General features: G+C 33.3%; 3 protein-coding genes across 9 annotated transcripts; 1 reads left to right on the top strand and 2 right to left on the bottom strand.

Moving 5' to 3' along the window:
* Positions 1-3026: 3026 nt before the first annotated feature.
* LOC111275070 (protein RTF1 homolog) lies at positions 3027-5933 on the bottom strand. Of its 3 annotated transcripts, none has more exons than XM_022860179.2 (2): positions 5763-5933; positions 3027-5229 (listed from the first exon to the last, which is right to left on the bottom strand). In XM_022860179.2, exon 2 carries the CDS (start codon positions 5183-5185, stop codon positions 3203-3205), a length of 1983 nt encoding a protein of 660 aa, XP_022715914.2. In that variant the 5' UTR covers positions 5186-5229; positions 5763-5933; the 3' UTR covers positions 3027-3202. The 3 variants fall into 3 exon arrangements, with proteins under 3 accessions (XP_022715914.2, XP_022715913.2, XP_022715915.2); XM_022860178.2 differs by having other exon boundaries at positions 5874-5933; XM_022860180.2 differs by lacking the exon at positions 5763-5933 and adding an exon at positions 5519-5541.
* Positions 5934-6641: 708 nt separating this feature from the next.
* On the bottom strand, positions 6642-13545 carry LOC111275068 (wings apart-like protein 1). Its single transcript, XM_022860176.2, has 13 exons — positions 12827-13545; positions 11358-11457; positions 10396-10735; positions 10089-10201; positions 9756-9881; positions 9532-9625; positions 9312-9419; positions 8592-9226; positions 8053-8318; positions 7801-7927; positions 7514-7611; positions 7352-7433; positions 6642-7026 (listed from the first exon to the last, which is right to left on the bottom strand). The coding sequence occupies exons 1-13, from the start codon at positions 13348-13350 to the stop codon at positions 6943-6945; spliced, it is 2697 nt and encodes an 898-aa protein (XP_022715911.2). The 5' UTR covers positions 13351-13545; the 3' UTR covers positions 6642-6942.
* A 3804-nt stretch (positions 13546-17349) lies between these two features.
* LOC111275067 (RNA polymerase II C-terminal domain phosphatase-like 1) lies at positions 17350-25244 on the top strand. Of its 5 annotated transcripts, none has more exons than XM_022860175.2 (17): positions 17350-18168; positions 18959-19429; positions 19642-19852; positions 19974-20131; positions 20258-20328; positions 20470-20575; positions 20706-20789; positions 20992-21513; positions 21691-21754; positions 22047-22177; positions 22310-22363; positions 22559-22655; positions 23216-23451; positions 23556-23642; positions 23963-24028; positions 24145-24218; positions 24323-25244. In XM_022860175.2, exons 1-17 carry the CDS (start codon positions 17851-17853, stop codon positions 24429-24431), a joined length of 2859 nt encoding a protein of 952 aa, XP_022715910.2. In that variant the 5' UTR covers positions 17350-17850; the 3' UTR covers positions 24432-25244. The 5 variants fall into 5 exon arrangements, with proteins under 5 accessions (XP_022715910.2, XP_022715908.2, XP_089611499.1 ...); XM_022860173.2 differs by having other exon boundaries at positions 17354-18168; positions 20992-21573; XM_089755373.1 differs by lacking the exon at positions 23963-24028 and having other exon boundaries at positions 17354-18168; positions 20992-21573; positions 24323-24582.
* Positions 25245-25475: the final 231 nt, after the last annotated feature.

The following is a 25475-nucleotide window of genomic DNA, read 5'->3' as shown; positions in this document are numbered from 1 at the left end:
TCACCTAATTCATTGAGTATAAATTATAGTGAATTTTCAAATTTATCCATTGTGCAGTTTTTCTAACAATTGCAGAATGTCTAGTAAAAATTTAAAATCTTTTCTTAAAAAATTTAGATTTTGATTTTGTTTAATCAATTAGAAAGTAGACTCAAAGAGCTTTCCAACCATATAAAATTCAAATATTAAAACTTTGTGAATTAATACAGAAAAATAAAATAAATTCAATGTTGAAAAACTTTATTATTATAAAACAGCTTTCTTAAGTTAATCTTTTTTCTCAAAACCAATATTATCGAAATTGTATTAAGTTCAAAATAAATAAATTCACTTTAAAAACCCTAATTGGACTTTCATTTAAGCTCAAATAAATGACCTTTAAATATAGATTTGGTTTGAGAAATATGAAACCAAGAAATGTTTGTTTAAATTTTGAAAATCATATTATTTATTTAGTACCAAAATATAAAACTTAAGAACATACACTAAATAAATTTTTTTCAAAATTTTGATCAAGTTTATTTGTCTTTAATGTTTTGTCATTTCAAAATAAGGATCAATTCAAGGCTAACGAATTAAAAGATATGAAAATATATTCATGACTAATTAGCTTTTCATTTAGTTTTTATTTTTATTTGTATTATTGACAAATTAATTTTAACTTATTCGTATAAGGTAAAATATTAGATATTTAAAAGGTAATAAATGTAATTAATTTAGTCAAACTAATTATTTTTAAGTAATAAAAATGTTACTATAAAAAATAATAAAACTATTTTAAATAAACAAAATGTATTTTTTATAAAATTCCATCCACATGTTAAAAGTATGGTAGTATCCAAATCAATCAATCATCATAGGCATTTGATTGCAAAGTCTTGTAAATTAATATAATCTTATGAGTAACCACTCAAAATAAAACAAAATCGTTAAGTGCTAACTAATACCTCATAAAAGAAAAGAATTATCTAGCAACATCACATTCAATGTACATATAAAAAATATTAAAGATTCATCTTTAAATTATAAATTATTAAAGAAAAAATTATACTAAAATATATAATTGATAAAATTGTTATTCTAAAAATAAAACCTAACAATTGCAAAAAAAAATGAGTGAAACCTCAATAAATTTACAAAAGAATAGTAAGCAAGACTATAAAATCAATTTTTTGTAAAAAAAAAATAGTGGCAAACTTGTAGTAAAACAAAATCGAAGAATAGTCAATTTTGATTTACTTAATATTTTTTTTGGAAGAATATTTGTATTTATATTACTATCAATAGACATTATCGTAAATGTATTAAAAAAAAGAATTAATGTGATTTTTCATTTAAAATTACAAATTCTAATTTTTTGCCTAATTTGTATTTTTAAAAAATAAAATAAAATCCTCCCTAATCTAATAATATATTGATTTACTTAATTTTTTTTTGAAAAAATATTTGTATTTATATTACTATCAAGAGATATTATAATAAATGTATTTAAAAAATTAATGTGATTTTTCATTCAAAATTACAAATTCTAAATTTTTGCCTAATGTGTATTTTTAAAAAAGAAAATAAAATCTTCCCTAATTTAATGATATCATTATTATCAATCAGTTAAATGGCTAATTTCTCTTTCCTTACATAATACATTAAATTTCATTTAATTTTTCATGAATAATTAGAAGATATGAAAATATATTCATGAGTAATTAGCTTTTCATTTAATTTTAATTTTAATTTTAATTTTAATTTTTGACAAATTAATTTTAACATATTCATATAAGGTAAAATATTAGATATTTAAAAGGTAATAAATGTAATTAATTTAGTCAAACTAATTATTTTTAAGTAATAAATATGTTATTATAAAAAATAATAAAAATATTTTAAATAAATAAAATGTATTTTTTTAAAAATCCATCCACATGTTAAAAATATAAGTTATCCACATTAAAAAAAAAATTTATCAAAATTTTTTATTTTTATAAATTTATATAAAATGGAAATTCAAATATTTTTTTTTATTTTGGCAAAATTGTCTGTCATCTATTCAAGATAACAAACTGTTTAAAATTAAAAACAAAATAATTAAGTCTGGCATCATTTATTTATAGTTTAAGATATAAATTTTTATAATTGTTCAACAAGTGCACTGTTTATATTAAATTTAGTCAAGGAACAAAATAAACAATAAAAAAGATTCTAATTTCCACCACCGTCCGACATCCGCAATAATTAGCTGCATGATGACTGGGCCTCCAAGTAATATAATATGTCCGTGGTTTATATTTTATAGCAAACCAATCCCAACCAATAGCTTCGCCTTCTCAATCATTTAAAAACGCTGAATTTCAGATTTTGTCATCGGTGCTAAACCCAAATGATGTTAATTTATTTATATTTAATGAAGAATTTGATTTTTTATCTGAATAAAAATAAAAATAAAAATTATATTATGAATATAAAAATAAAAATATGTATAATTTTAAATTTTTATTGAACATAAATATAAAAATAAATAATATAATACTCGTCTTATATTTTACATATATATATTTATATATAATTAATAAATTATTTTTTATTAAATAATAAAATTATTATTTTAAATTAATTAAAATAAATATATTTTTATTAAAAATTATATATCAATATATATTTATAAAACATTATCTAAATATAAAAATTACAAAACTAAAAAAATAATTTTTACTTTTATTTTTTTTTTAAATTATGAATATGAAAATTATACGTTCCCATTAAATACCTAAAGATGAATATGAAAATAATTTTAAAATATTTATTGAATATGAATACAAAAATAAAAAAATATAAAAATTCAAAAATAAAGATAAAAAATATTTTACCATCTTCGTATTCTATTCGTTAATATCCCTACCCAAATCTAGTCATTGTATCATATAATGATAAATTTCTTTCAAGGAATAACACTGAAATTGGAGTATTTACCTGAACGGAAATAGATCTTTCATAGTGAAACACAAAAATCTGTTGAATATAAGACATTCAAATTATAGGCCAGCAATCAAACCACAATTTCATTAACCGAAACAACCTGCATACAATCACCAAAATATACTCAAAACAAGAAGCCTTAAGGCAGTTTGATCAAATGACATGGTACAAACAGCTGAAATAAAAAATAACATTCCCTATACAGACATTGCTTAGATGCAGGATTTTATCTTTAAAGAAGCCCTCTTCTTCTCTTGTAGTCACTAACTGTCAGGGTAAGAGCATGTCTCCTCCCATCATTCTCAGGGACTCGGCATCCAACAGTTGCTTCTATCCTCTGTTTCCTAGCCATGAATCCTGCAACAGCTCCTTGGGGTCCACCAAACTTTTGAAGCGCATTCAATGAGATTGGAATCTCAAAGTCATGTAGCATGTTGGATTCTGTCCCTTCATCAACAGGTGCACTTGTGTCAACCAATTTCCCCGCACCAGCAGCCTCTTGCAAAGCAGCCGCTGTAGCTGCCCTGCCAGCCTCTGCAGCAGCCCTTGCATCATTGCCATTTCCACTGGCAGTTGCACCATTTGTATCACCATTACCCACTGCTGCTGCATCTCCTCCTGGAGGCTTCGCAACGTAGTAATTCCTTGATCTAGTCCACCTCCTTGAAAATGGATCATACCCAGCCTCCCCTGCTTTTAAAGCAGTATTTACGGGTTTCAATCCTGATGCATTTTTAAAATTCTCAACTCTATTCTTTCTGTTCATCTCAGCCAACCTAACAGCCTTGACATCTTTCTCCTGTGCTTGACGGGAAGCATCCAGTTGCTTCAGTCTCGTCTTAATCCTCTCCACCTCTGCCTCATCATGCTTACTTTGAGCAATTTCCAGGTCCCTTCTCAGCCTATCCTTCTCGGCTGCAATGTTTAACGGTCTAGATGAAGTAGATTTTTTCTCCTGCAACATCTGCTTTACAGTAGCTGCTGAGTAAACATATGTTTTGGCCTTCTGTAGTGCTTCTTTCTTTTCAAGGACATCTTGTTTGCTTGGCATCCGGCCTCCACTTTTATCCACCTCCCTAATCAATTGCCTAAACTCCTCCTCTAGTGGTGGAGAATCAGAAACCATAGCCATCTGCCACCTGGCAGCAGAGCTTTCATTGCCCCAAACAACGTTCAAATACTTGTATGTTGTCTTGTTCTCTAGTTTGTATGTCCGATCGGGATCTGTGGCATCAACATTTCTGACCATGCAGAGCCTGTAGATAGGGCCACTCTTTGACCTTCCGATTCCAACTCGTACAAAGCAACCCACAATCAACTCTTCAAAAAATGGCTCCATAAACCATTTTGCAAGTTTTGACCTTCTGATAGTAATTTCCTTAATATCATCAAATGTTGGCCCATCTGGCCCCCGTCCGCCCCTCTCATCATCACTATCAACCATTCCACCATCCCCAGTCGACCCTTCATCTTCGCTGTTAGACCTACTTTCACTCTCACTCTGACTAGAGCTACTTAGACTTGATGTAGTGAAGGGTTTCCGCTTGACTGGTGATAACCCCCGGCTGCCTGAACTGACTCTAGATGCATCTTTCAACTTACGATGCGCCTCTGGATCTTGCTGCTTGAGTCGTTTTGCTCTCAACTCATTCAGGGCATCATCCTTAGCAGCTGCCCTATCTGCAGATCTAGCTGATGACCGCACTCCACGAGAAGAGGGAAGGGGTGGAGTCCCTTTCCGTGACCGGCTAGGCCTATCATTGTCCCGCTTTGATCTAATCTTTTCAGTAAATTTCTTATCACCTCTCTTATCTGCACGTTCTGACAGAATCAATTCTCTTTCAAGTTCAGTCAACTGTGCAAGCTGTCGCCTGTCATCCTCGTTCTTGTAAAGATCATCACCAACATCAGATTCATCACTACTATCACGCTCACGGTCAGAACCGCCATCTTCATAATCGCCTTCTTCCTGACTGCCCTGATCATCATCTCTGTCAGCAGGGTCCAGCCTCTTCTTTAATGGAACTTGTGACCCAGATGGTTTTCTGCTTGCATAGCCATGATCATCATCCGAATCGTCATCCCTAGAGTCACTTCCACCATCAGAATACGAACCCTCGCGTCGCCTTCTAGATGATGGAAGCGAGTGTCGGTTTCTCCCTCCTGTACCCGTTCTTCCTGCTGCCTCCAGGAGCAAATTTTCTAAGTCTGCCATGATCACCTGTGCAACCTTCTACGCTGTGATAGTTTGTTTCACTCCTGAAACCATTTACAAAGATATAGTGAACCAGTTTGAACAGTCATTACTAAAAAAGAAAAATTTTTACACAAATGGAAATACAGTAATGCATATTCAAGGAAATTATGAAGAGATGCTCACTAAAATGGGCACATGGCAAGCATATAAACCCGCTTGCAGAGTTTTTTAAACTCTATAGCCCGTGTATGGGATAATAATCGGTGGATTTTGTATATTATAACAATTTCAATAAAAAAATAAAATAAAACTCAAGGGTTTTACTCTTGAAACCTTAACTTGCTCATCTACCTTTATTCTTCAGCTCTTCTTTTACCAATACCAAAGCTGAATCTCAGAATCAATTAAAAAACATGTAATAATGAAGCAATCAACCCCTAAAATTACTTATCATGGCCCAAACGCAGATCTAAGCCAGATAAACTGAGAAAACATGGCAAGCAACACCAAAATTTTAAATTTTAAAAAATTCGGGCAAGGCTTGGATTCCCCACATTTCAAAACAAACAAAGAAAAGAAAGAAAAGGCGTGTTACCGGCGCCGAAGAAGTGACGGAGGCCGTAGCGCCTTGACCTTATATAAACGAATAAACCCAAAAAAAAAAACGAAAAAAAAAGTGAAAGAACACCAGAAGGGTAAGAAGAACCTGGGTGTAGCGAAGACCTGTCGATTTTTGTGGCGGATTTTTTGATCTGAGCCTCAGATCAAAGGGGGTTTGTTTGAAAGAGAAATCAAAGGCTAAGTCGGAACTTCGAAGGCCATAAAACTTGGGTTGTAATTTAAGCTTATGGGCCCATTTAATATCAGTTACTAATTTTTTATTGCTTTTAAACTCGGTGCCATCAAGCACCTGAAGTCATCGAAATCTAATTTTTCTTTTAAATAAAAATGTGTGGTCATCCTTTCACAAACCAAAATATGAAGGAACTGGAGTATTGGACTAGCGTGTTTTTCGCATATTATAGCTTTGAGCTTTGTTATGTCAACAGTTCAGGAGGAGAGTCATGGTTGACATTCCATCATGAGATGAGGACGTTAGTCTCCCCTGCCTACGGCGGCGTGGCGTGTGACAAATTTAATGGTATCATTTCCTTTCATATGTCTCTCTCTCTCTCCAGTAGCGAAAGAGATTTTTGTAGAGAACACAACCAATTTATATCAGCATAACAGAGCAGCCAATGCCAAATATGTTTAATGGTAAACCACCTGATATTGTTTATGAAGTAGCCCGGGGGAAGTAGGCAGAGAGATGTATAAAGGAGCTGGAATGCAAACAGCAGTGAAGTAATGCGACACATAGTCGTTTACGGCCAACAGGAAGAGAAATATCATCCCTTTTAGTTGACACATATTTTGCAAAATAAAAATGTAAAAAATACACATTATATGCAACTGAATATTTAGATACACAAGGTAATGGAAAACTTCTTGATTGAAATTTCACTTTCATGTACACTGACTGTTGGCCTGCATCAAAACGATGGAATAGTGCTACAAAGAATAATACTGTCAGAAAAAACAAAAACTAAAAAAACAAAAAGGAAAAATTTGTGGGGGTAAAAACAAACAAACGGGTCAATGGACTATAACAGAGGTCTGTGGCAAGTTTGATACAGTGTGCTGCCCACTCCCATCCTCGTGAGCACTGGCATTGTGTGATACAAACAGCTAATCTAAAATGGAAGACAGGGCTGTACAAAACATTTCATTAGTTCTCATGGTATCCTACATGACTCAATCACTTCACTCACAGCTTTATGAGTCTCTGGAGAAATCATGTTTAATGTAAAATGAAATGCCTGCACAAAGGACAAAAGAAAATGTTACAGATTATGAAATTGCATAAATATGTTCCCAAAGTTATCCAGTAATTTCATAATTCTAAGGCCTAAATGCAGTAAATCACTTTGCAGTCAATGGCAGCGCATATCAAACCAGGAAGCACGGATGGCCATGACCAACTAATGAACCCTATAGTCAAAATTCCAGGCCTAAAACTTTGGGCCAAGCTCCATTTTATCTTGCTGATGATGAATGAGTCACAATCAACTCCCAAATGGTGTCAACCTACTGCTACATTGCTGCTAATTTCATTATTAAATGGTACTTAGATTAAAGACATACCACAAATCTCTCCAACACAGGTACCAGAATTGACAGGCTGTGATTTGGGAGACAATCAGCTATTGCATTTCGTGTGCTCTTACTGTCAATGACAAATGGGAAAAACAGTTTAGTAAGAAAACGTGGAAACTGGGCACTGGGAAAGATACCAGCAATACCAACCTTTCAGTAGAAAGAAATGCAAGTAGTAGAGCCGCATAGGCTTCTAAAATCATCTTCTCTGCTTCTTTCTCTTCTTGTAGCATAGCAGCCTCATCATTCTGTACAATCCAATAAAACAAAGATTTAAGGCATGTCATTTATAATAATTTCTTCAAGCCCACTAGCATGAAAAGCATAATGCTCTGAGCCATGAGGAAGGAGAGGAAAGGCAGAACCACTGGGGGAGGGGGAGAGGAAGCAGAGGAATGAAGGGTAGATTCTGTATCATATAGAGAAGAAGTCCTCACCCAAGGCAGAACTTCTCCAGTACCATCATCTTCTCCTTGGTTTGCAAGAAAGATGGCAGATAGCAGTGGAATTACAGCCATCCGACTGGAATTTGGTAAAGAAACAGAAGCTACTGCAAGCCGTGATCTGCATGCATAGAAGCATGACATGTAATTGTTATGTGCCTGTGGCTTTGAGTATAAAAAGGCATAAAATGACCTCTATTCTGCTTTTGTAAGCCACTGCAATGAATACAAAGAATGTACATCAACCTGTTATGTTCATCCTTCTCTACTAGGTTCACAAGCAGACCCAGTATTGCTACAAGGAAATCCAACTCTGGATCAGTAAGAGGTCTGTCATTCCGGTTGTCAAGTTCTATGCTAAGAGAATTCTCTTCCGTTTCGCTGATGCGAGGCAAATATGAGCAGAATGAAGGGAAGTGGCAGGCTATCAATGTAGACAGGGTCTCTAGGGCCCCAGAGGCAGCAATTTGCTGACAGCCAAGAGGGTTGTCATTTGTTAAATTCATCAAAACCTGACAAGATAACACCCCACTATTTGATCAAAAAAATCACTAGTCTAAGAGAGAAAATACACAGGATATCAAGATGTTATGCACAGCAAGCCAGTTATATACTGTCCATAAAATTGCACAAACCCAATCAATACCATTGAAGGATTCAAGAAGCAGAATAAGGACAACAGGTAACTTTATTTTACCTCATTGTAATCATACATATGATAATGCTTCTAAGCAAAAAACAAGCTCCGCAAAGGTCGGATGAAATGAGAATATGTTCAGGAATACCTTGACAGCAGCAAGGAGGCAGTCTGAAAGAAGGCTGGAATATTCTTCTTCAGCACTTTTAGAACCAGAAGTTGCATTAGAATGATGATATTCTTCATTGATAGATTCTGTCTGGAAAATTTCCCCATTACTTGATTCTTGTTGGCTCATTGTAAATTGGTATTGATACTCATCTTCAATTTCTCTATTTTTTAGCCCAAGTTTCCCATGTTTTTTAGTTTGGGATGTCTTTTTTTTCCCAGATAGTAAGTCCCACTTTGAAGGCACAAAATCATCTTCATCAAATGCAAAAGGATCCTGACTATCCTCTAAAAGTTGCCATTTGCCATCCTTTGTAACATCAGGTCTCTCACACAGAGTCCCCGACCCATTGCTTGTTACAGGTATTTCATCATATGAACTTCCTAATTTCCCACTACAAGAGCTGGACAAGGAAGAATGGATTCTCATTTTTAGCAAACAACTATCATTCATGGATGCTGCCGCAGTTTGAAAACAAGGTACAGAACGGCCCAGCCACTGAGTGGAGGGCCCTGGGTCATTCCGAGATGTATTGAAGCTCTTTTCAGAGAACGACCACTCTATGCTAGAGAATTTTTCAGACGAACTAATGGAGATAACATCATGTCTATCCACTGCAAAATTAAAGAGAATCAATCAAGACCAACAGCGGCCACTAGAAAGATATATTTTATTTAATGATATCAGACAGCCCAATACCTTTAAAGTCTGTAGCTAAAGCAAATTCATTGGCATCAACCGTTGCTTTAGAATTACTACAAGCCCTTTCAGTACTGGACGATGCAGAAGAACTTTTAAGATAAAGCCCTGGAAACAATGACATTGGTAAATCACAATGCAATAAATCTTTCATAAGATAAAAAGAGGATAAAAAAGAAAAGAGAAGACATTTTGAAGCAGTAATTGTAACACCAGTAACCTGAGAGAATCTTGATTACACTTATAACAAGCTTCGTAAAAGATAACCGAGATCCATGAGATTTCAATTGCCCTTTCATTTCTAGCAGATGACTCTACATAAAAGAAAAGAAAAAAAAAACATTTAGAGTCTTAACAACTCAATATAAGTGGCAGTTTAGTTATACAAACTAAGTGTAAAAGAAAATTAAAAAAAAAAAAAACTCAAAATCACAACTTAAGTACCTGATTGTCACTACTTAGGAATGCAGCATTTTCCATGATTTTCAAACATTTTGAAAGCAGCATCAGGCTCTGCACATCCTTTTTATCTTCTGTAAGAGTAGAATATAAACTCTGATCCACCAAACCCTGCAGAGAAGATGATGCATCATATGACACCAATGAATAATTTCTAATATATATATATATATATATAATTGCTAATTCCCAGTGAATGGCTTCATGTAAATGCAAGAGATGGAACCAAAGACTCTCAAAATTTAAAGCAGTATTTCTTAATCTTCTTCAGTTGAAATGCAACAGAACAGAAATGAGATATAACATACAAGCTCACACCTCCATAACAGAGTGGCACTCCATGGCCACTTCAAACACAGTATCAAGTCCTCCAAACTCTCTTAGTTTCTCCTTGAAATTGCCCCCAGTTTTCCTTACTGTACCAGTTGTATCTGAATGAATGAAACCAATTCAAAAGAACATGAAAGCAATCAGCAAAGAGCAAAAAATATACTTGACTGTATGAGTATGTATTAATATGTACATATGTGGTTGTGTTTAGGTATACATTGAGCTACCATAATAGTTCCAATAAGACAATATCTATAATAAATACTTAAAAATCTTAGATATTTCCATTAGATACCTTCAAGAGAAATTTTAGACAAACAAGCTTTCTCTAAAGTCAACAAAGCTATCCATTTCGGGCTTAACTCTGGCCTCCTTAAACCACTATCATCCCCACATCTTGACTTCATTTCCTTGCAAGTAACAAGAATTTCCTCAACTTTGGAAATGATGGCAGCAGAGCTTGAATCCAACACTTTATTTGTATCCCATGAGACGTTGGCATCCTTGCGTAATGCCAAAAGCTTAAAGCCCACTTTCCCTGTTTTGTTTTCTTTAGCAGTGGGGATAACTGGCTTCAACAATTTAATTAGAAACCGAATGCAACCAGGTGATTCCAAGAGATGCTCATCTTGACCCTGGCACAATAAATTCATACAAACCTTGATGAATACTGTAATTGACACATTCATAACATTTCATTCAGCTATAAGCAAATATTGGTCTAACAAAGTTGATGCAAACAGATCAAAAAGTATAAAAGCTACAACACCTAAGTTTTGATGCACAAGTGGTATCTGACATTCTTGGAACATCTAGAAATAATGTATTTACCTTAAATAAATATTTCTCTACAGGCATATAAACATGCATTTCTTGACATCTGAATTTTAAAGTTATTTTAAAATAAACATGTTAACATTTTTCTCTCACTCAGTAAGAATAAAATTCAACTGAAGGTAAGGTGAAAACCAAATGCATGGCAGGACAGATTAACATCCACCTTTAATTGTAACCAGTTTTAGTATAGCAGTACATGTAAGACTGCACTAGAAGACTCACATATTCAAAGTCTGCTTGTGCAGAAATAATAGTTCTAATAAGTATGGAATCTACATGGTTTAACTTTCCAGTTAGTCCTGGATTTAAATCTTCTCAGAAGAATCCAATGTGTGAATAAAATCCTCACTGTTAAGCAGAAATTACATATAGATTCATAAATAGTCACTCAAGTGTAACTTCAAGTGCTGAAAAACTTACATCACTGGTCAAGACATAGAAAAGGGCCACAGCAGCCAGATTGCTTGGGATGTCATCAAAGTTGAGCCCCAAAATAGCATCAATTATTGTCTTTGCCATCCTGAAATGAACGTATTTGCAAACCCAGTGTAAGAACAACAAAATGCATCACAGTACTGACTTCCAGAAGACAATAGAGTCATCATGCATATGCTTGGTCTAAAGAGAGAAAATACTACTCAGGAAAACGACTCAATCTTTTATCTATATCATTCCTTTCGTTTAGAGTGTGAAACAAGTATTCGATCAGTAAAAATTTAAGGTATAAATTCAGAAAATTAAATAAGCAAAAAAGGTCAATTGACAATCCCTAAAAAGAGACAAATAGACAATTAACAAATTACAAGGGTAGCTGATCCATTAAGGAAGGCCTCATATGCCAGAGTACCTTATGCTACTTTCTTAGAAAGATTTTGAAAACTAAAACACAGACCCTGATGCTTACAAAGAAGTTAGTGAGTGTAAAGACAAAATAATGTTTACAATGAATCTCAAAGAGATAATAAGCTAATTAAATGTTCTCATGGATCTTTCCATGCATGTTTATAAATGAACCAATCACGCAATCTAAACTTACTTAATTCAAATTCAGTTAAATATCAGTTATATAGTAGCAACAAATAACAAGTTTAAGAAAGCTTAAAAATATTACTGACAATGGAGATAGTCAAAGAAGACAAAAAAAGTTAATTACACTGCTTCTTCAAAAGATTAGTCAAAATATAAGTCCTAAATATCTTCTCCCTCATAATTATACTACTTGAAACCGTAGAGAGTTTTTGGTGCAGTCAATGACATAAGAAACAAATATATTTTAGAGCAGAATGGAGATAAACATTCTTAATACTACCAAAGGACAACTTTAAATTAATAAAAAAATCAAATTACATCCGTAGACTATCAAAAACATCAATAACTTACAAAGCCCCTAAAAAAGAATGAGAAAACCATCGATCATCATAGAGATCTCCAACGTTCCTAACTGATTTATAGTCTTGAGAATGCAAAACTGCCAACTATCTTTACAATTTCCTAATAAAACAGGCATTCATCGAAGATCCAAACCTTGATACATTTATCTTTCTTTAACTACATGGAAAAGCCTAATATACTTATAAAGAGTCTATAGATTCACGGAAGAGAATTCAAATTTTCAAATATACTTAAAAGAGTATAGAAATCCATGGATGGGGATTTAAATTTCGAAACTCTTCCTAAAAATTCTAATCCATATAGCCCCAAAAGCCTAAAACGACAGGTCATAAGAAGCAAAACCCCTTAATCCGTTTGAATCAATAAAATTATTTCATAACCGAATCTACATTCTAATTTCAAAAATCCAAGCAAAATTAACATTACCCAGATGCCCAAATCTATAGATTTCAACAAAGGAACCTTAAAACTAAAAAGCCAACAAGAATTTAACATACCCATGAGTTCTCAAAAGTCTCCTTTGTTGAGCTGTGCCGCAAATTGAAAGCAAAGACAAGAGACTCGCTCTTCTGATCCTCACTGGCTGGCCTTTCTTTAAACCGTCAAGCGCGAAATTAACCTCGTCAACGTGCTCCATCATTTCTCCGAATTCTTGAGCCTCCATAAGAGTCGAAGTCGGTGAAATCCAGGGCACAGAAGAATACCCTACCTCTTTCTTGCTCTGGATTTGCTTCTGTTTCTTGGATCTCCTCACGACGCCGTTTCTCGAATCGTCAAAATCGAAATTACTTTGGGTTGTTTTAACGGTCGTTACTTGGTTCTTGTAATCGTCGTCGTTGAATTCTTGAGAGGATGGCCAGAAGGAAGAGGATTCATGAGTGGTAAAAGGGAAACTGTAGATGTCCTGAGACGGCACCGTTTCTTGGGACAGAGGAGGGGAGTCAGAGACGTCGTCGTTTAGGGAGTCGGAGAATGTCCTGGTTAAACCACGGTTGCGGCGACCGTAAGTTCGAACGATCATGGTTCGGCGGCTCGGTTTCTTTCTTATGGCGTTACCTTGGACTTGGCATTGAAAAGAGAGACAAGGGTATTTTGGGCAAAGAAAGAGAACTTGAGAAATGCAAGATTTTGAAACGAAACGAAGCGATCTCTTTCTCTCTCTCTCTCTCTCTTGGATGGTGAGCTGAGAGAGGAGAAAAGAAGAGAGATTTGGGGTAATCGGGAGGCTTTCGGGTTAGGATTTTGATTTGATTTGGATCCGCCGGTCCGGTTTTTATTTTATGAATTTCAGTGCGATGTTATAACTCTTTTTTTTTTTTCTCTCTCTTTTTTCCAAGCTGATGTTGATAGTACTCTAATAGAAAAAAAAAAAGTTGCAACGCCGGGTAGTTTGGTCATGCCATGTAAAAGTTGGGATGAGGTGAGGTCACGTGTTTGGGTTGCCATGTGATCTGGGTGCATGGATTCTATTTGCACGGAATTTTTTCTCCATACCCTTACTTTTTTTTTTTTAATTTTCAAATATTTATATCACGTAAATCAAATAATTTATTACTGGATATAAGTTTTTAATAAGTTATATAATTTATTATATATGTATTATTTAATAATTATATAATTTATCTAATTTTTATATGCAATAAATTATTTACTTAAAAAAATTTTAAACCTTAAACGTTAAACTTTAAATTTATAAATTCATTTGAGAAAAAAATGTGTATATTTTAAAAAAAATTTTAATTTTATAAAAGAATATGATTTATTTTAAATAATTATAAATTTATTTACAAATTGATAAAAAAAAAACCATGCTTTAATAGAAAGAGTATTTAAATACAACATGTAAGTTTTTAGATTTTTTGTATTTCAATAATTTGAGAGAGAATAAAATATTAATATTCCTAATGAAAATTTTAAGTCATTTAAATGATATTTCTGAAAGAGTTAGAAACTTTTAAAAGTCTTCAAATATAAAAATTTTTAAAAGTTTTTAAATATTTCACATATCCAAAAAACTTTTTAAAACATTTTGAGAAAATATAATTAAATAATTTAATTTAGAGATAAGTTTAAAAAATATATATGAAAAGAAAAAGAGTAGCGCAAGGCTTGAATTGTCTAAAATATTTAAAATTTACTAATTCAACAAATTCTCGTAGACTTTTTATAATAATATTTCTAATATATATTGATTTCTTATCAAACTTTAAGGTAAATAAAGCGCACGCTAACTTTATTTTAAAAGCAAAATTACTGAAATCGCCCTAAATGGAATGTGAATTTAGCTGAAAATGAAAGTATCAGTGTGTTGAATTGATTGAAACAAGTTATTATATCATTATGAACAAAAGTGATGATTATTGAATGGTTAATTGGTTTATGAAATTTTTAAAGGCATTTCGATTTATATTAAAATCATATAAGATGTTATAGTCAAGGAAGGATAAAATTTATATGAAATTTTTTAATAAAATTTTTGATGTGAAGTTTGGAACAAAATTTTTATTAAAAATGATTTAATAAAAATTTTAATAAAAAAATTAAATTAATAGATTGATATAATTTAATGTGATATCAATAATATGTAAACAATTTGTAAAAATTTTATTTATAATTTAAATTTGATTTATATTTATTTAATAATATTTTTATTAAAAATATTTATTTAAAAATATGTATAAAATTTTATTAAAAACTTTTTTAAATTTGCATACTTAATCTATGTAATATAAGCTTTTAATTTATTGATTTCAATTTTTATTTTTATTTTTATTTAATTGTTTTCATTAAAAAAATTTACGAACTTTATCTAAAAAATTTCATAAAATTTTTTTTTCCTATAGGGAATCATGCATGAATCTCACACTGGGTACTAAAATTTGATTAAGTTCTTAACGTGAGTTAGATGACAAACTTCGTTAATTTAATAATTTGGTCCTTATTTTTTATCGATGGATCTTATTATATATATACAGAGAATGGATCAAGTTACATTAAAATTTTTTTATATTTTTTAATTATTAATTTTAATAAATTCAATAGATAAGAAATTTTTTTATTTGTCTCTCTCATATTTCAAATCTATTAAAATTAATAATTAAAAAATATAAAACCTTTTAAATTAATATTGATGTAAAATGATCTCTCCTCATATATATATATATACACATATGAATTAGGAAGTAATTATTTTTTTAACAGTCATTTAAAAAAAGATTTAGACATGTAAGTTTTTTTTTAAGATTCAATAATGAAATTGTCACGTGTAAGTATTTTGAGATCATTGGTTTATCTTGGGGCTATTAATTTATTCAGGCTATATCTTAAAAACATATTATTATTACATATTATTATATGGTAGGGATTTACTTATATTACTATAAATGTTATATTATTTTTTTAATTTTTAGATCATAATTAATTTTATAATACTTATATTTAGCTATTTGATCCAAGAATAAAAAGAAGAGATATAGCAATTACAATGGCATAAATGAAAAGATGTAAGACTTATTCTCACGGAAGTGGATCTTTTTTCATATATGAAAAATGATTTGATATATTATCAGAGAAGTTTTTTTAACTCTAAAAATGATATTAATAGAATGATACATATTTTATTTTTTAATTTTTTAAATATATTCTAAAAAACATATATCATTTTATTAATCTTATTTATAAAGTGAAATTTTATTGACAATGTATTTAATAAATTTTCTCATATATATTTTCAAAACCTTTTGGAAGATCATCAAAAGTGATGCCAGAAATATGAAAAAAATAAAAATCAAATAATAATTTTACTAAAATAAAAACGGCCTGACAAATTTTTTGGCAGGATGAGATACTGTTCTGTAAAAAAAAATTTAGGGGCCGATGCCCTGCCAGCCCCACTTGCTGATAGCTACGCCCCTGACCATGACCCTCCCTCCGCCGCCTTCCATTGAGGTTGCTAGCTCCGCCGCTTTTGTATTTAGAAACTTCATTGTCCAGACCAAATTCAAGTTAGGGGTTGAAAAGCCGGAGTAGGTAGCGAGGCAAATTGAACGGTAGATCAAAGGCAGGGGAGGAGGTTAATTGTGTGCATTTAAAGATCAGGAGCCATCGATAAAGCATTTTCAGATGTGACAATAATGTAAGGGTCCACACTTAATCATAGTCTTAATTTCATCAGAATTTTAATCATAATTTGATCGTAAGGAGTGGGTGCTACTGTTTCTAAGCTGGTAATTGTAAATAATGATTAAGCTAAAATCAGAGTGACAAGCTGAGGATTCCATTCTTCAATACCCAAAACTTTTGCCTTATTCCGTACACACTCGCAAAAAGAAGCCACGTTGTAATTTAGAATTTAGAAAAAAAAAATGTGCAGGCATTAGAGATTAAATTTAATTTTGTTGAAATTGATCTTTTAAAAAATATGGATGAAGCATTTTAATTAAATTTATATTTATTTTATTTAAAATTAAATTAATTAATTTAAAAATATTTTATTTATTATTACTAAAAATTTTAAAATTTATAAATAAAATTAATGATGTGATACGTACAACTTGAATATATTAAAAATTTGTATTAATTTTTAATTTTATTTATAAAATTTAAAAATTTAAATGATAACATATAAGAACGAACTTTTAATTTAATATTTAATTTATTTAATTTTGAGATCAGAAGTCGGCTAATTTATCTCAAGTTCACAAAATAAAAAAGAAAAATCTAATCTAACACGAGGCGTCGAAGTAGCAGAGCGAACCTATAACAACCGCCATTGAGGCGGGTGTCCAATAGAAACCCGCCACGTAAAACATCAGCACGTTGACTCAATCCAAAATTAGTAAAATATCATTAAACTCCACGAATTTATCCTCCTCTTCACTTACGTCCCTGCATTAGGCCTTTCCCCCAGCACTTCATCGTACCACTTCAGAAAAAACGGAAATTAAAAATCAGCCCCTCCCCAGCAGCATTGACGCTTTTACGCCATTTATAATAATTGTTTAATATTGTCAACAAAATTACGCAATGGCGTAGCATTCTTGACCTTTCGCTTTCTGGATCTAGGGTTTTCTCGCTTCTTCATCAGTCATCACCAAAAATACCATTGATTTTACTTTTTTTTTTCTTTTTGTTTTTCTTTTAGTAATATTTTTTCTCCGATACGGAAAAAATTAGAAAATCAATATAAAAAATTAACAAATCAAATCCAAGGCGAAGAAGAAAGCAAGCGAGATCCATCATTAGGGTTTTTCATTTTTTTTTTCTGTAGATCAAACACCCCCCCCCCCCAAAAAAAATACAGATCTATGTAAACAAATCTGACCGAAAATGGAGAAACCTTAATTTTTGCCTTTGATCTGATTTTTGTTTATTTTATTGAACTTGCAATCTGCAAAAAAAATCTGGTCAAATCTAAAGAGAATAGAATAGATCGCAAGAACTTGTAAAAACCTTTTTTGTTTTTGTTGTTGTTGAAGACAAGATTTTGATGAGAAATTGACTAGAAATTGAGGATCTGAATATGATGATGAGAATGTACAAATCGGTTGTGTATCAAGGGGAGGAGATGTTGGGGGAGGTGGAGCTTTATCCACAACAACTACTAGGGGAAGAAGAAGATGGTAGAAAAATAATGGTGATGGAAGAAGAAATGAAGGAAATCAGGATAGGGTATTTGACGCAAGGCAGTGAGAGATGTCCACCACTGGCAGTGCTACATACCATTACTTGTAGTGGGATTTGCTTCAAAATGGAATCATCAAAGGACAACAATTACTCTTCTTCTCAGGACACGCCTCCGCTTCGTCTTTTGCACTCCGAATGTATCAGAGACAGCAAGGTATAGCCCCACCCAATTGTCCTCGAACGAAACCCAGAAAAAGAAAAAAAAAAAAAAACTGAACTTAAACAAAGAGGGAAACAAACAATAAGTTTAATAATCTTAAAATTGCCCTGAAACTACTAATTTACTGGACTCTTTATTGGACATATTTTTACATGACCCCAAGTTTGAAATTTAGACATTTGCAGATCCCATGTAAAAAATGCTTCAACTTAGAGAACTGGGAATTTCAATGAACCAATTGTTGCTCTTCTGAACTGAAAATGCATGAACTTCAGGAACTACGAGATTTTTGGCAATTTTGCTGAAGTTTCTGATGCCCTAATCATTGATGACTGTCTGAAACTTTTGTTTTTAGTACAGAAAAATAAATGTGAACTGGTTTTTGGGGAATTATGATGTTCCTGATTATTCTTTTCTTGACAAATTTAGTGAATCCATGAATTGTATGTACCTTAAAAAGGTCACCTCTTGAACTGTGAGAATTTTCTCAACTTCATTTGAACTACCCAGAAAACTTGAGCTGAGGTGGGTACCATTTGATGGGAAATCCCTGAATACAACTTTTGATATTTATGGGCAATTGTCTTGTAATTGTTTCAGTTAGCCTGTTATTATTAACAGAGTTTGTGCTTTGTGGATGAACTTTACTTGGATCATATCTTACAGTTTGAGAGCCAAAATTTTTATGATGTTTGTGCCTCTTCATTTTTTGTCAGATGGTATTTTTTCTTTTCTTATTGGAAATTTTGTGAGAATTGATGGTAATGTTATTTGGTGCTTCCAGACTGCAGTAATCCCTATGGGAGATTATGAGCTCCATTTGGTTCCAATGTATTCTAGGAATAGCGACAGACCCTGTTTCTGGGGATTCAATGTTGCAAGGGGACTCTATGATTCTTGTCTTGTCATGCTGAACCTAAGATGTTTAGGAATTGTATTTGACCTGGATGAGACTCTTATTGTTGCAAATACAATGCGCTCATTCGAGGACAAAATAGAGGCTTTGCAGCGAAAGATAAATGTCGAAGTTGATCCACAGCGTGCTGCAGTTATGATGGCAGAGGTTAAGCGTTATCAAGATGATAAGACCATATTAAAGCAGTATTCAGAGAATGATCTGGTTGTTGAAAATGGGAAGGTGATCAAGAGTCAGTCTGAGGTTGTTCCAGCCTATTCTGATAATCAACAATCTATTATTCGACCGCTCATTCGATTACAAGAGAAAAACATTATTCTGACACGCATCAATCCACAGGTATAGACTTTGTCAATTCCAGTAAAGATCTTTTGTATATTGTTCAATTGTTCTTTTCTTGTGTGTGATGGTTAAAATGCTGGCTTATTCCATCCTGTAAATGGAGAAAAGTGATTTTATGCAGTTGATTGTGCAGAGACTTTGGCATGTTCTCTCTTGGTTTTTGTCGACAGACATATTGCATTAATTGACTTTTTTTTATTTTCCCATAGATTCGTGATACTAGTGTTCTTGTGAGATTGAGACCTGCATGGGAGGATCTCCGAAGCTACTTGACTGCTAGAGGGCGTAAACGATTTGAGGTTTATGTTTGTACAATGGCTGAAAGGGATTATGCTTTGGAAATTTGGAGGCTTCTTGATCCTGAGTCAAATTTGATAAATTCAAATGAGTTGTTGGATCGTATTGTCTGTGTCAAACCTGGTAAGCTAGTTGTTGGTATGGTTGATTTTCATGCATAGCTTGCAATTTGATCTGTTTTCTGTCTGACATGGTTCACTAGTTGGTTGTTTTCTACTAACTATTATTTTTTTTGTATGAATAGGTTCAAGGAAATCATTATTCAAAGTTTTTCAAGATGGAATATGCCATCCGAAAATGGCATTGGTTATTGATGACCGCTTAAAAGTTTGGGATGAGAAAGATCAACCACGTGTGCATGTTGTTCCAGCATTTGCCCCATACTACGCTCCTCAAGCTGAAGTATGCATGATCATTAATTGGCTTCTCTCCTTATGGGCATTTGATGACAGCATATATGACCAATATAAGCATTAGTTTTAACATCTTTTTGGCAGCATGCACTTATTGCAACTCTTTATGTTGTAGGCAAATAACACTATCCCAGTTTTATGTGTCGCAAGAAATGTTGCTTGCAATGTTAGAGGCGGGTTTTTTAGGTAATAATACTAGAAATCCTTATAATTTTTATTTATATACGCATGGCTTAACCTTGTCAGTTTTATAACTCAATATTGAGCAATTCAATTGGTTCTATTTTTTTATGCCTTCCAAAATTTCACCCTGTAAATTGATGACAGAGAATTTGATGAAGGCCTTTTACAAAGGATACCTGAAATTTTGTATGAAGATGATATTAAAGATATTCCTTCACCTCCTGATGTGGGCAATTATTTGGTCTCTGAGGTTAGTCATGACAGTTTTTTCCTTTTATTTAATTCTCTCTGGCCTTAGTTGTAATATTTATGGGTTATCAATCATTTTTGGTATTGCTACTTTGCTTCTTGTTCATTAATAAATTTGCTATGCCTCTCAGGATGACACTTCTGCTTCAAACGGAAACAAAAATCCACTTTTATTTGATGGCATGGCAGATGCAGAGGTGGAAAGAAGATTAAAGGTACTTGACATTCTTAGGCTCTTTTGATCAATGGAACTAGGCTGGTATACTGTGTTCTTGTTTTCTTTAGGAGTTTTTAAATTAGGTGAGATAGTTCTGATTTTTAATTTACAATTATTGTCACTTAGTGAGGTGAATTTATTTTCATCTGTGTGGATTGAGTTTATAAACTTTTTCATTTTCATTTGCTTGTTTCATCCAGGAGGCAATTCCAACTTCATCAACAGTCTCTTCAACAGCCATTAGCCTAGATCCAAGGCTCGCCCCTTCTCTCCTGTTCACCATGCCACCTTCTGGTTCAGTTCCATTGCCAGCGGGTCAGCCATCAATGGTGTCATTTCCAAACATGCAGCTTCCTCAGGCTGGTCATGTGATTAAACCAGTGGCTCCTGTTCCGGCCCCAGAAGCAATGTTGCAAAGTTCTCTAGCTAGAGAAGAAGGTGAGGTTCCAGAATCAGAATTGGATCCTGATACGAGGAGGCGGCTTCTGATTTTGCAACATGGGCAAGATACCAGAGATCACACACCGCCTGAACCTGCATTTCCCCCTGTAAGACCTACAATGCAAGTTCCAGTTCCTCATGCTCAATCATGCGGAAGTTGGTTTTCTGCAGAGGAGGAGATGAGCCCACCGCAACTGAACCAAGCAGTTCTCAAAGAATTTCCTTTAGATTCTGAGCAAATACAAATTGAGAAACATCGGCATCCACCCTTTTTCGCTAAGGTTGAGAGTTCCATTCCATCTGATAGACTTGTTTCTGAAAATCAAAGATTATCAAAAGGGGTAATTGGTTTTTTGTGGCGGTTTGGCATGTAGCCATGATTTCCATGCTTAAGTGAAAGGTTAAAGTTACGTTTTCTTGGTGAAACATAATTGTCTTACAGCATAATTCATTTGCAGGCACTTCATAGAGATGATCGGTTGGGGTTAAACCATACACCTTCTAGCTATCATTCTTTTTCAGGTCAGCTGAAGCAATTAATTGCATGTTGAAATGAATGCTGAGTTTCTTTTTATTCAATGGGCCCTTGTTATTGTTGGTACTGAGAGGTTTAATTTTACTGAAAATTTCAGACATTTATTGCCATAACTGTCTTTGTCCTTTCCATTTTACCTCAATTGTCATCTTGTTTTTTTCCCAGTTACTTGAATTTTCTTTTGAATGGAAGTTTATAGATTAGTACATTCTTTTCTGATATGTAATTGTTATATCTTCTGTTTGTTTTTGTTATATTTGGGGTGTTCTATATTTTAAGGTGAGGATATGCCCCTTGGTCGATCATCTTCTACCCACAAGTATCTTGACTTTGAATCCGGACAAACTGTTCCAAGTGGAGAAACTCCTGCTGGTGTTTTACAAGATATTGCAATGAAGTGTGGAGCCAAGGTAATTTAGAAGTATTTTGTATTATTTGAGTTCGATAATAATGTTTATGTTTATAAATATAATATACCCATATGTTTCATCTTAGTTTGCTATATTCCTACTGCTTCTAAGTTTTGTTCCTAAAACGTGTAGGTGGAATTCAGACCAGCTTTGGTTGCTAGCTTGGACTTGCAATTCTCGATTGAGGTTTCATAAACTCTATGATTTATAAATTAGATTTTACTTTTCCATGCTATGACCTTTTTGTTCATAATTAATATGGTTTTTTTTTTTAATTTATGGTTATTATAACTACTATTTTTGGGTTTGGTTTCAGTTGGTTTTTCAAAATTTGAGGTGGAGACATCCTCGTTTACTTATCCACTTTCTTGCTTGTGGTAGGCTTGGTTTGCTGGGGAGAAAATTGGGGAAGGAATTGGTAGAACAAGAATAAAAGCCCAATGTCAGGCTGCTGAGGATTCTATAAAAAGCTTAGCTAGTAATATGTTTTCCTCTTTTTATTGTTATCTACAAGCATGTTGCACCATATATCTGCATTTGACGGGTTGAGATCCCCTCTAATACTTTTTAGACTAATAATTATCAATGCACTAGAGAAAACTTAAAAGTAATCTTACAGCCCACTCTCTGCTTTACTAAACTTTGTGGTATAAACTGGATAAAGAGCGGGTAGACAGTGAAAGACAACTATTTCGAAGAGTACTGCATTTTCCAGTAATTACAGCAAATGTATTTTGTTCCCCCCATTACATTATGTATTAGGTCAATGTTATAAATACTCATGGTAATAATCTACGGTAGAAATTGCTTGATGGCTCAGCTTCACCTAGATGAATAAGAACATTTCAGGCACAGAACTTTTGTCACTATATTGTCAGCTTTCTTGGCTTGTGATTAAGCTATATTGAGCTGGTTTTGTTTCTGTTTCATCTTAGAGGAATTTCTTGTTGGCATTTTTTTTTTCTCTGTATATTGATTCATTCAAGCTCTCTTATAGTTTTTTTGAGCAATTCTGACTCTCTTGTACTATACTTACAGATACATATTTGTCACGTACTAAGCCTGATTCTGGGTCTGCGCAAGGGGATGTAAGTAGGTTGTCCAACACAAATGACAATGGCTTTCTTGGCAATGTGACTTCATATGGGAACCAGCCATCATCTAAAGAGGAATCTATGTCATTTTCAACTGCTTCAGAACCATCAAGTCTTGTTGATCCAAGGCTGGAAGCCTCCAAGAGATCTATGGGTTCAGTCTCTGCGCTTAAAGAATTAGTGAGATCTCAGGAAATCATTAGTAATTTTAGTCTTCAAAATGCTTGACTACTAACACTGATGTAATCTGTAGTTCAGGCTGACGATATGCATTTTGTTTACAGTGCTTGATAGAGGGCCTTCGAGTAGTGTTTCAAGCGCAGCCTCCGTCTTCATCTAATCCATTGCAGAAAGATGAAGTATATGCACAGGTTTGCATTTAACAAATAGTTTTATTTTTTGTGGTCTAGTCTGAGAGTGGTTTTTTATAGTGAGGAACAAAGAAACAACCAAGAATTTGATTAAAGACCATAAGCTTGAACTATGTGTTTTAAGAGCCTGATCTAAGTGATCTCTGAATTCCTTGGGGATCCCTATAAGATAAAAACTCTTCAATCATTACTTTGTGTGGATGTAAAAGAAATGATGAGGTCATTTTTTAGATGTAGAAGCAAAATGGCATCTTGTGATTGTTTAATAATATTTAGTTAATTTTCATCCATGATTACAGCAGTTTGTCTATTCTGGTTAGGTTGAAGTAGATGGGCAGGTTTTAGGGAAAGGGACTGGGATGACCTGGGAAGAGGCTAAGATGCAGGTATACCTTCTGTTATATTTATATCCTAAATTTTCTTTTGTGTGACTTGTGTTGTTTCTTACTGTATAATGTCTGATGGCTGGGATTCTGGACATGCTCTTTCTTCTCCCCCTTAGGCTGCTGAAAAGGCCCTTGGAAGTCTAAGATCAATGCTTGGTCAATTTACTCAGAAACGTCAGGGTTCTCCAAGGTGTGTGTTCTTACTTGTACTTGTTACCTGTGTCCTGTGGGGAAAAACCGATTGTTGCTTGATTTTCATATCTTATTTGGTGTATTGTTGGTTATATGGACAAGGTCATTGCAAGGTATGCAAAGTAAACGCCAAAAGCCAGAGTTTCCACGAGTTCTGCAGCGGATGTCCTATTCTGGTAGATATCCCAAGAATGCTCCTTCTGTTCCTTGAAGACCTAAGAGCATCCTGATAGATTTCTCATTTTATAGTGTAGCAGCTGTTGTGACATCTGTACAGTACACAATATAGACAACGGGTGAGGGCTATTGATACCTGCAACCCCAGTTGACTGTTAACCTCGGTGTTTCTTGCATAACGTGTCTGAAGCCCAACAGATGAGATGTCGTGACTTGAATTCTCCAGAAAGCATGGGGAGATATTTTCCGGAGTGAACGTGAGGATTTGTACTCACCTCTTATCCTTGTCACGGGGACGTTTGTTCAGTTGAGACAGATGATAAATTTGGTACTGTATTGGTTTTTCTCCTCAAAATGCTTAACAACCTCACGAGTTGGCAAAAGGAGATGCCCTTTGCCCTTTGCCCTCTTCTTTGGCTGACCCTGCCAGTTCCAAATTCTCGGTGGAACTTGGTTATTTGTCGAAGCAGTATAACGGGGCACGGGCACTGATTGAAGGCAGGGCACAGTTTGTCGTTATTACAGAATCAACGGTCAACAGAGCTTACTAACCATAGCCAGTTTTTTACCAGAGTCCAGCGACCCCAACTAACTGGTTTGCTATCTCTGTCCGTCCGCGAGAAAATTACACTTCGAAACCAGAGTCTGTCATTGGTGAAATTTAGTTGGTTCACTGAGCTGATGTAATACACAATTTTTTATCATCTACAACAAGTTGGCTTTGGGGCCGAAGACCTTTATTTTTCTACATTTTTTAAAAAGATTTTTTGTAAGTAAAATTATTTAAATAATTTTTTCACAAATGTTTAGATATTTATATCCGATAAATTTTATGATTTTTCATAAATGTATTTTTGAAAAGTGTTATAATTTTTCGAAAATATATTATCAAAAAGTCATAAATCATAACATTAAATATATTTTTGAAAAGTTATATCACTTTTAATAGATTAACACTTGAGAGTGTAAGTTTAAAAAAAATTATAAAAAAACAAATTTAGTTAAAATTTTTATGAACTAATGTAATAAAAAAAATTTTTAAAGTTATAAATTTTAAAATTAATAAATAAAATTTACG

The sequence above is a fragment of the Durio zibethinus genome, chromosome 26 (assembly GCF_047325235.1).
Source record: "Durio zibethinus cultivar Kanyao isolate XHJ-2024 chromosome 26, ASM4732523v1, whole genome shotgun sequence".
Taxonomy (NCBI): Eukaryota; Viridiplantae; Streptophyta; class Magnoliopsida; order Malvales; family Malvaceae; genus Durio; species Durio zibethinus.
This window is presented reverse-complemented; position numbering and strand designations above follow the sequence as displayed.

What these genes read in the sequence shown, in the direction of transcription:
- LOC111275067 (XM_022860173.2), top strand. Translation starts at nt 17,851, where the DNA reads ATGATGATGAGAATGTACAAATCGGTTGTGTATCAAGGGGAGGAGATG. An exon ending in TGACACGCATCAATCCACAG is followed by an intron (nt 19,430 to 19,641) that starts GTATAGACTTTG and finishes ATTTTCCCATAG; the next exon opens with ATTCGTGATACTAGTGTTCT. An exon ending in AAACGTCAGGGTTCTCCAAG is followed by an intron (nt 24,219 to 24,322) that starts GTGTGTGTTCTT and finishes TATATGGACAAG; the next exon opens with GTCATTGCAAGGTATGCAAA.
- LOC111275070 (XM_022860179.2), bottom strand. Translation starts at nt 5,185, where the DNA reads ATGGCAGACTTAGAAAATTTGCTCCTGGAGGCAGCAGGAAGAACGGGT.
- LOC111275068 (XM_022860176.2), bottom strand. Translation starts at nt 13,350, where the DNA reads ATGATCGTTCGAACTTACGGTCGCCGCAACCGTGGTTTAACCAGGACA. An exon ending in TCTATGTCTTGACCAGTGAT is followed by an intron (nt 10,736 to 11,357) that starts GTAAGTTTTTCA and finishes TTATTGTGCCAG; the next exon opens with GGTCAAGATGAGCATCTCTT. An exon ending in GTCTAAAATTTCTCTTGAAG is followed by an intron (nt 10,202 to 10,395) that starts GTATCTAATGGA and finishes TCATTCATTCAG; the next exon opens with ATACAACTGGTACAGTAAGG.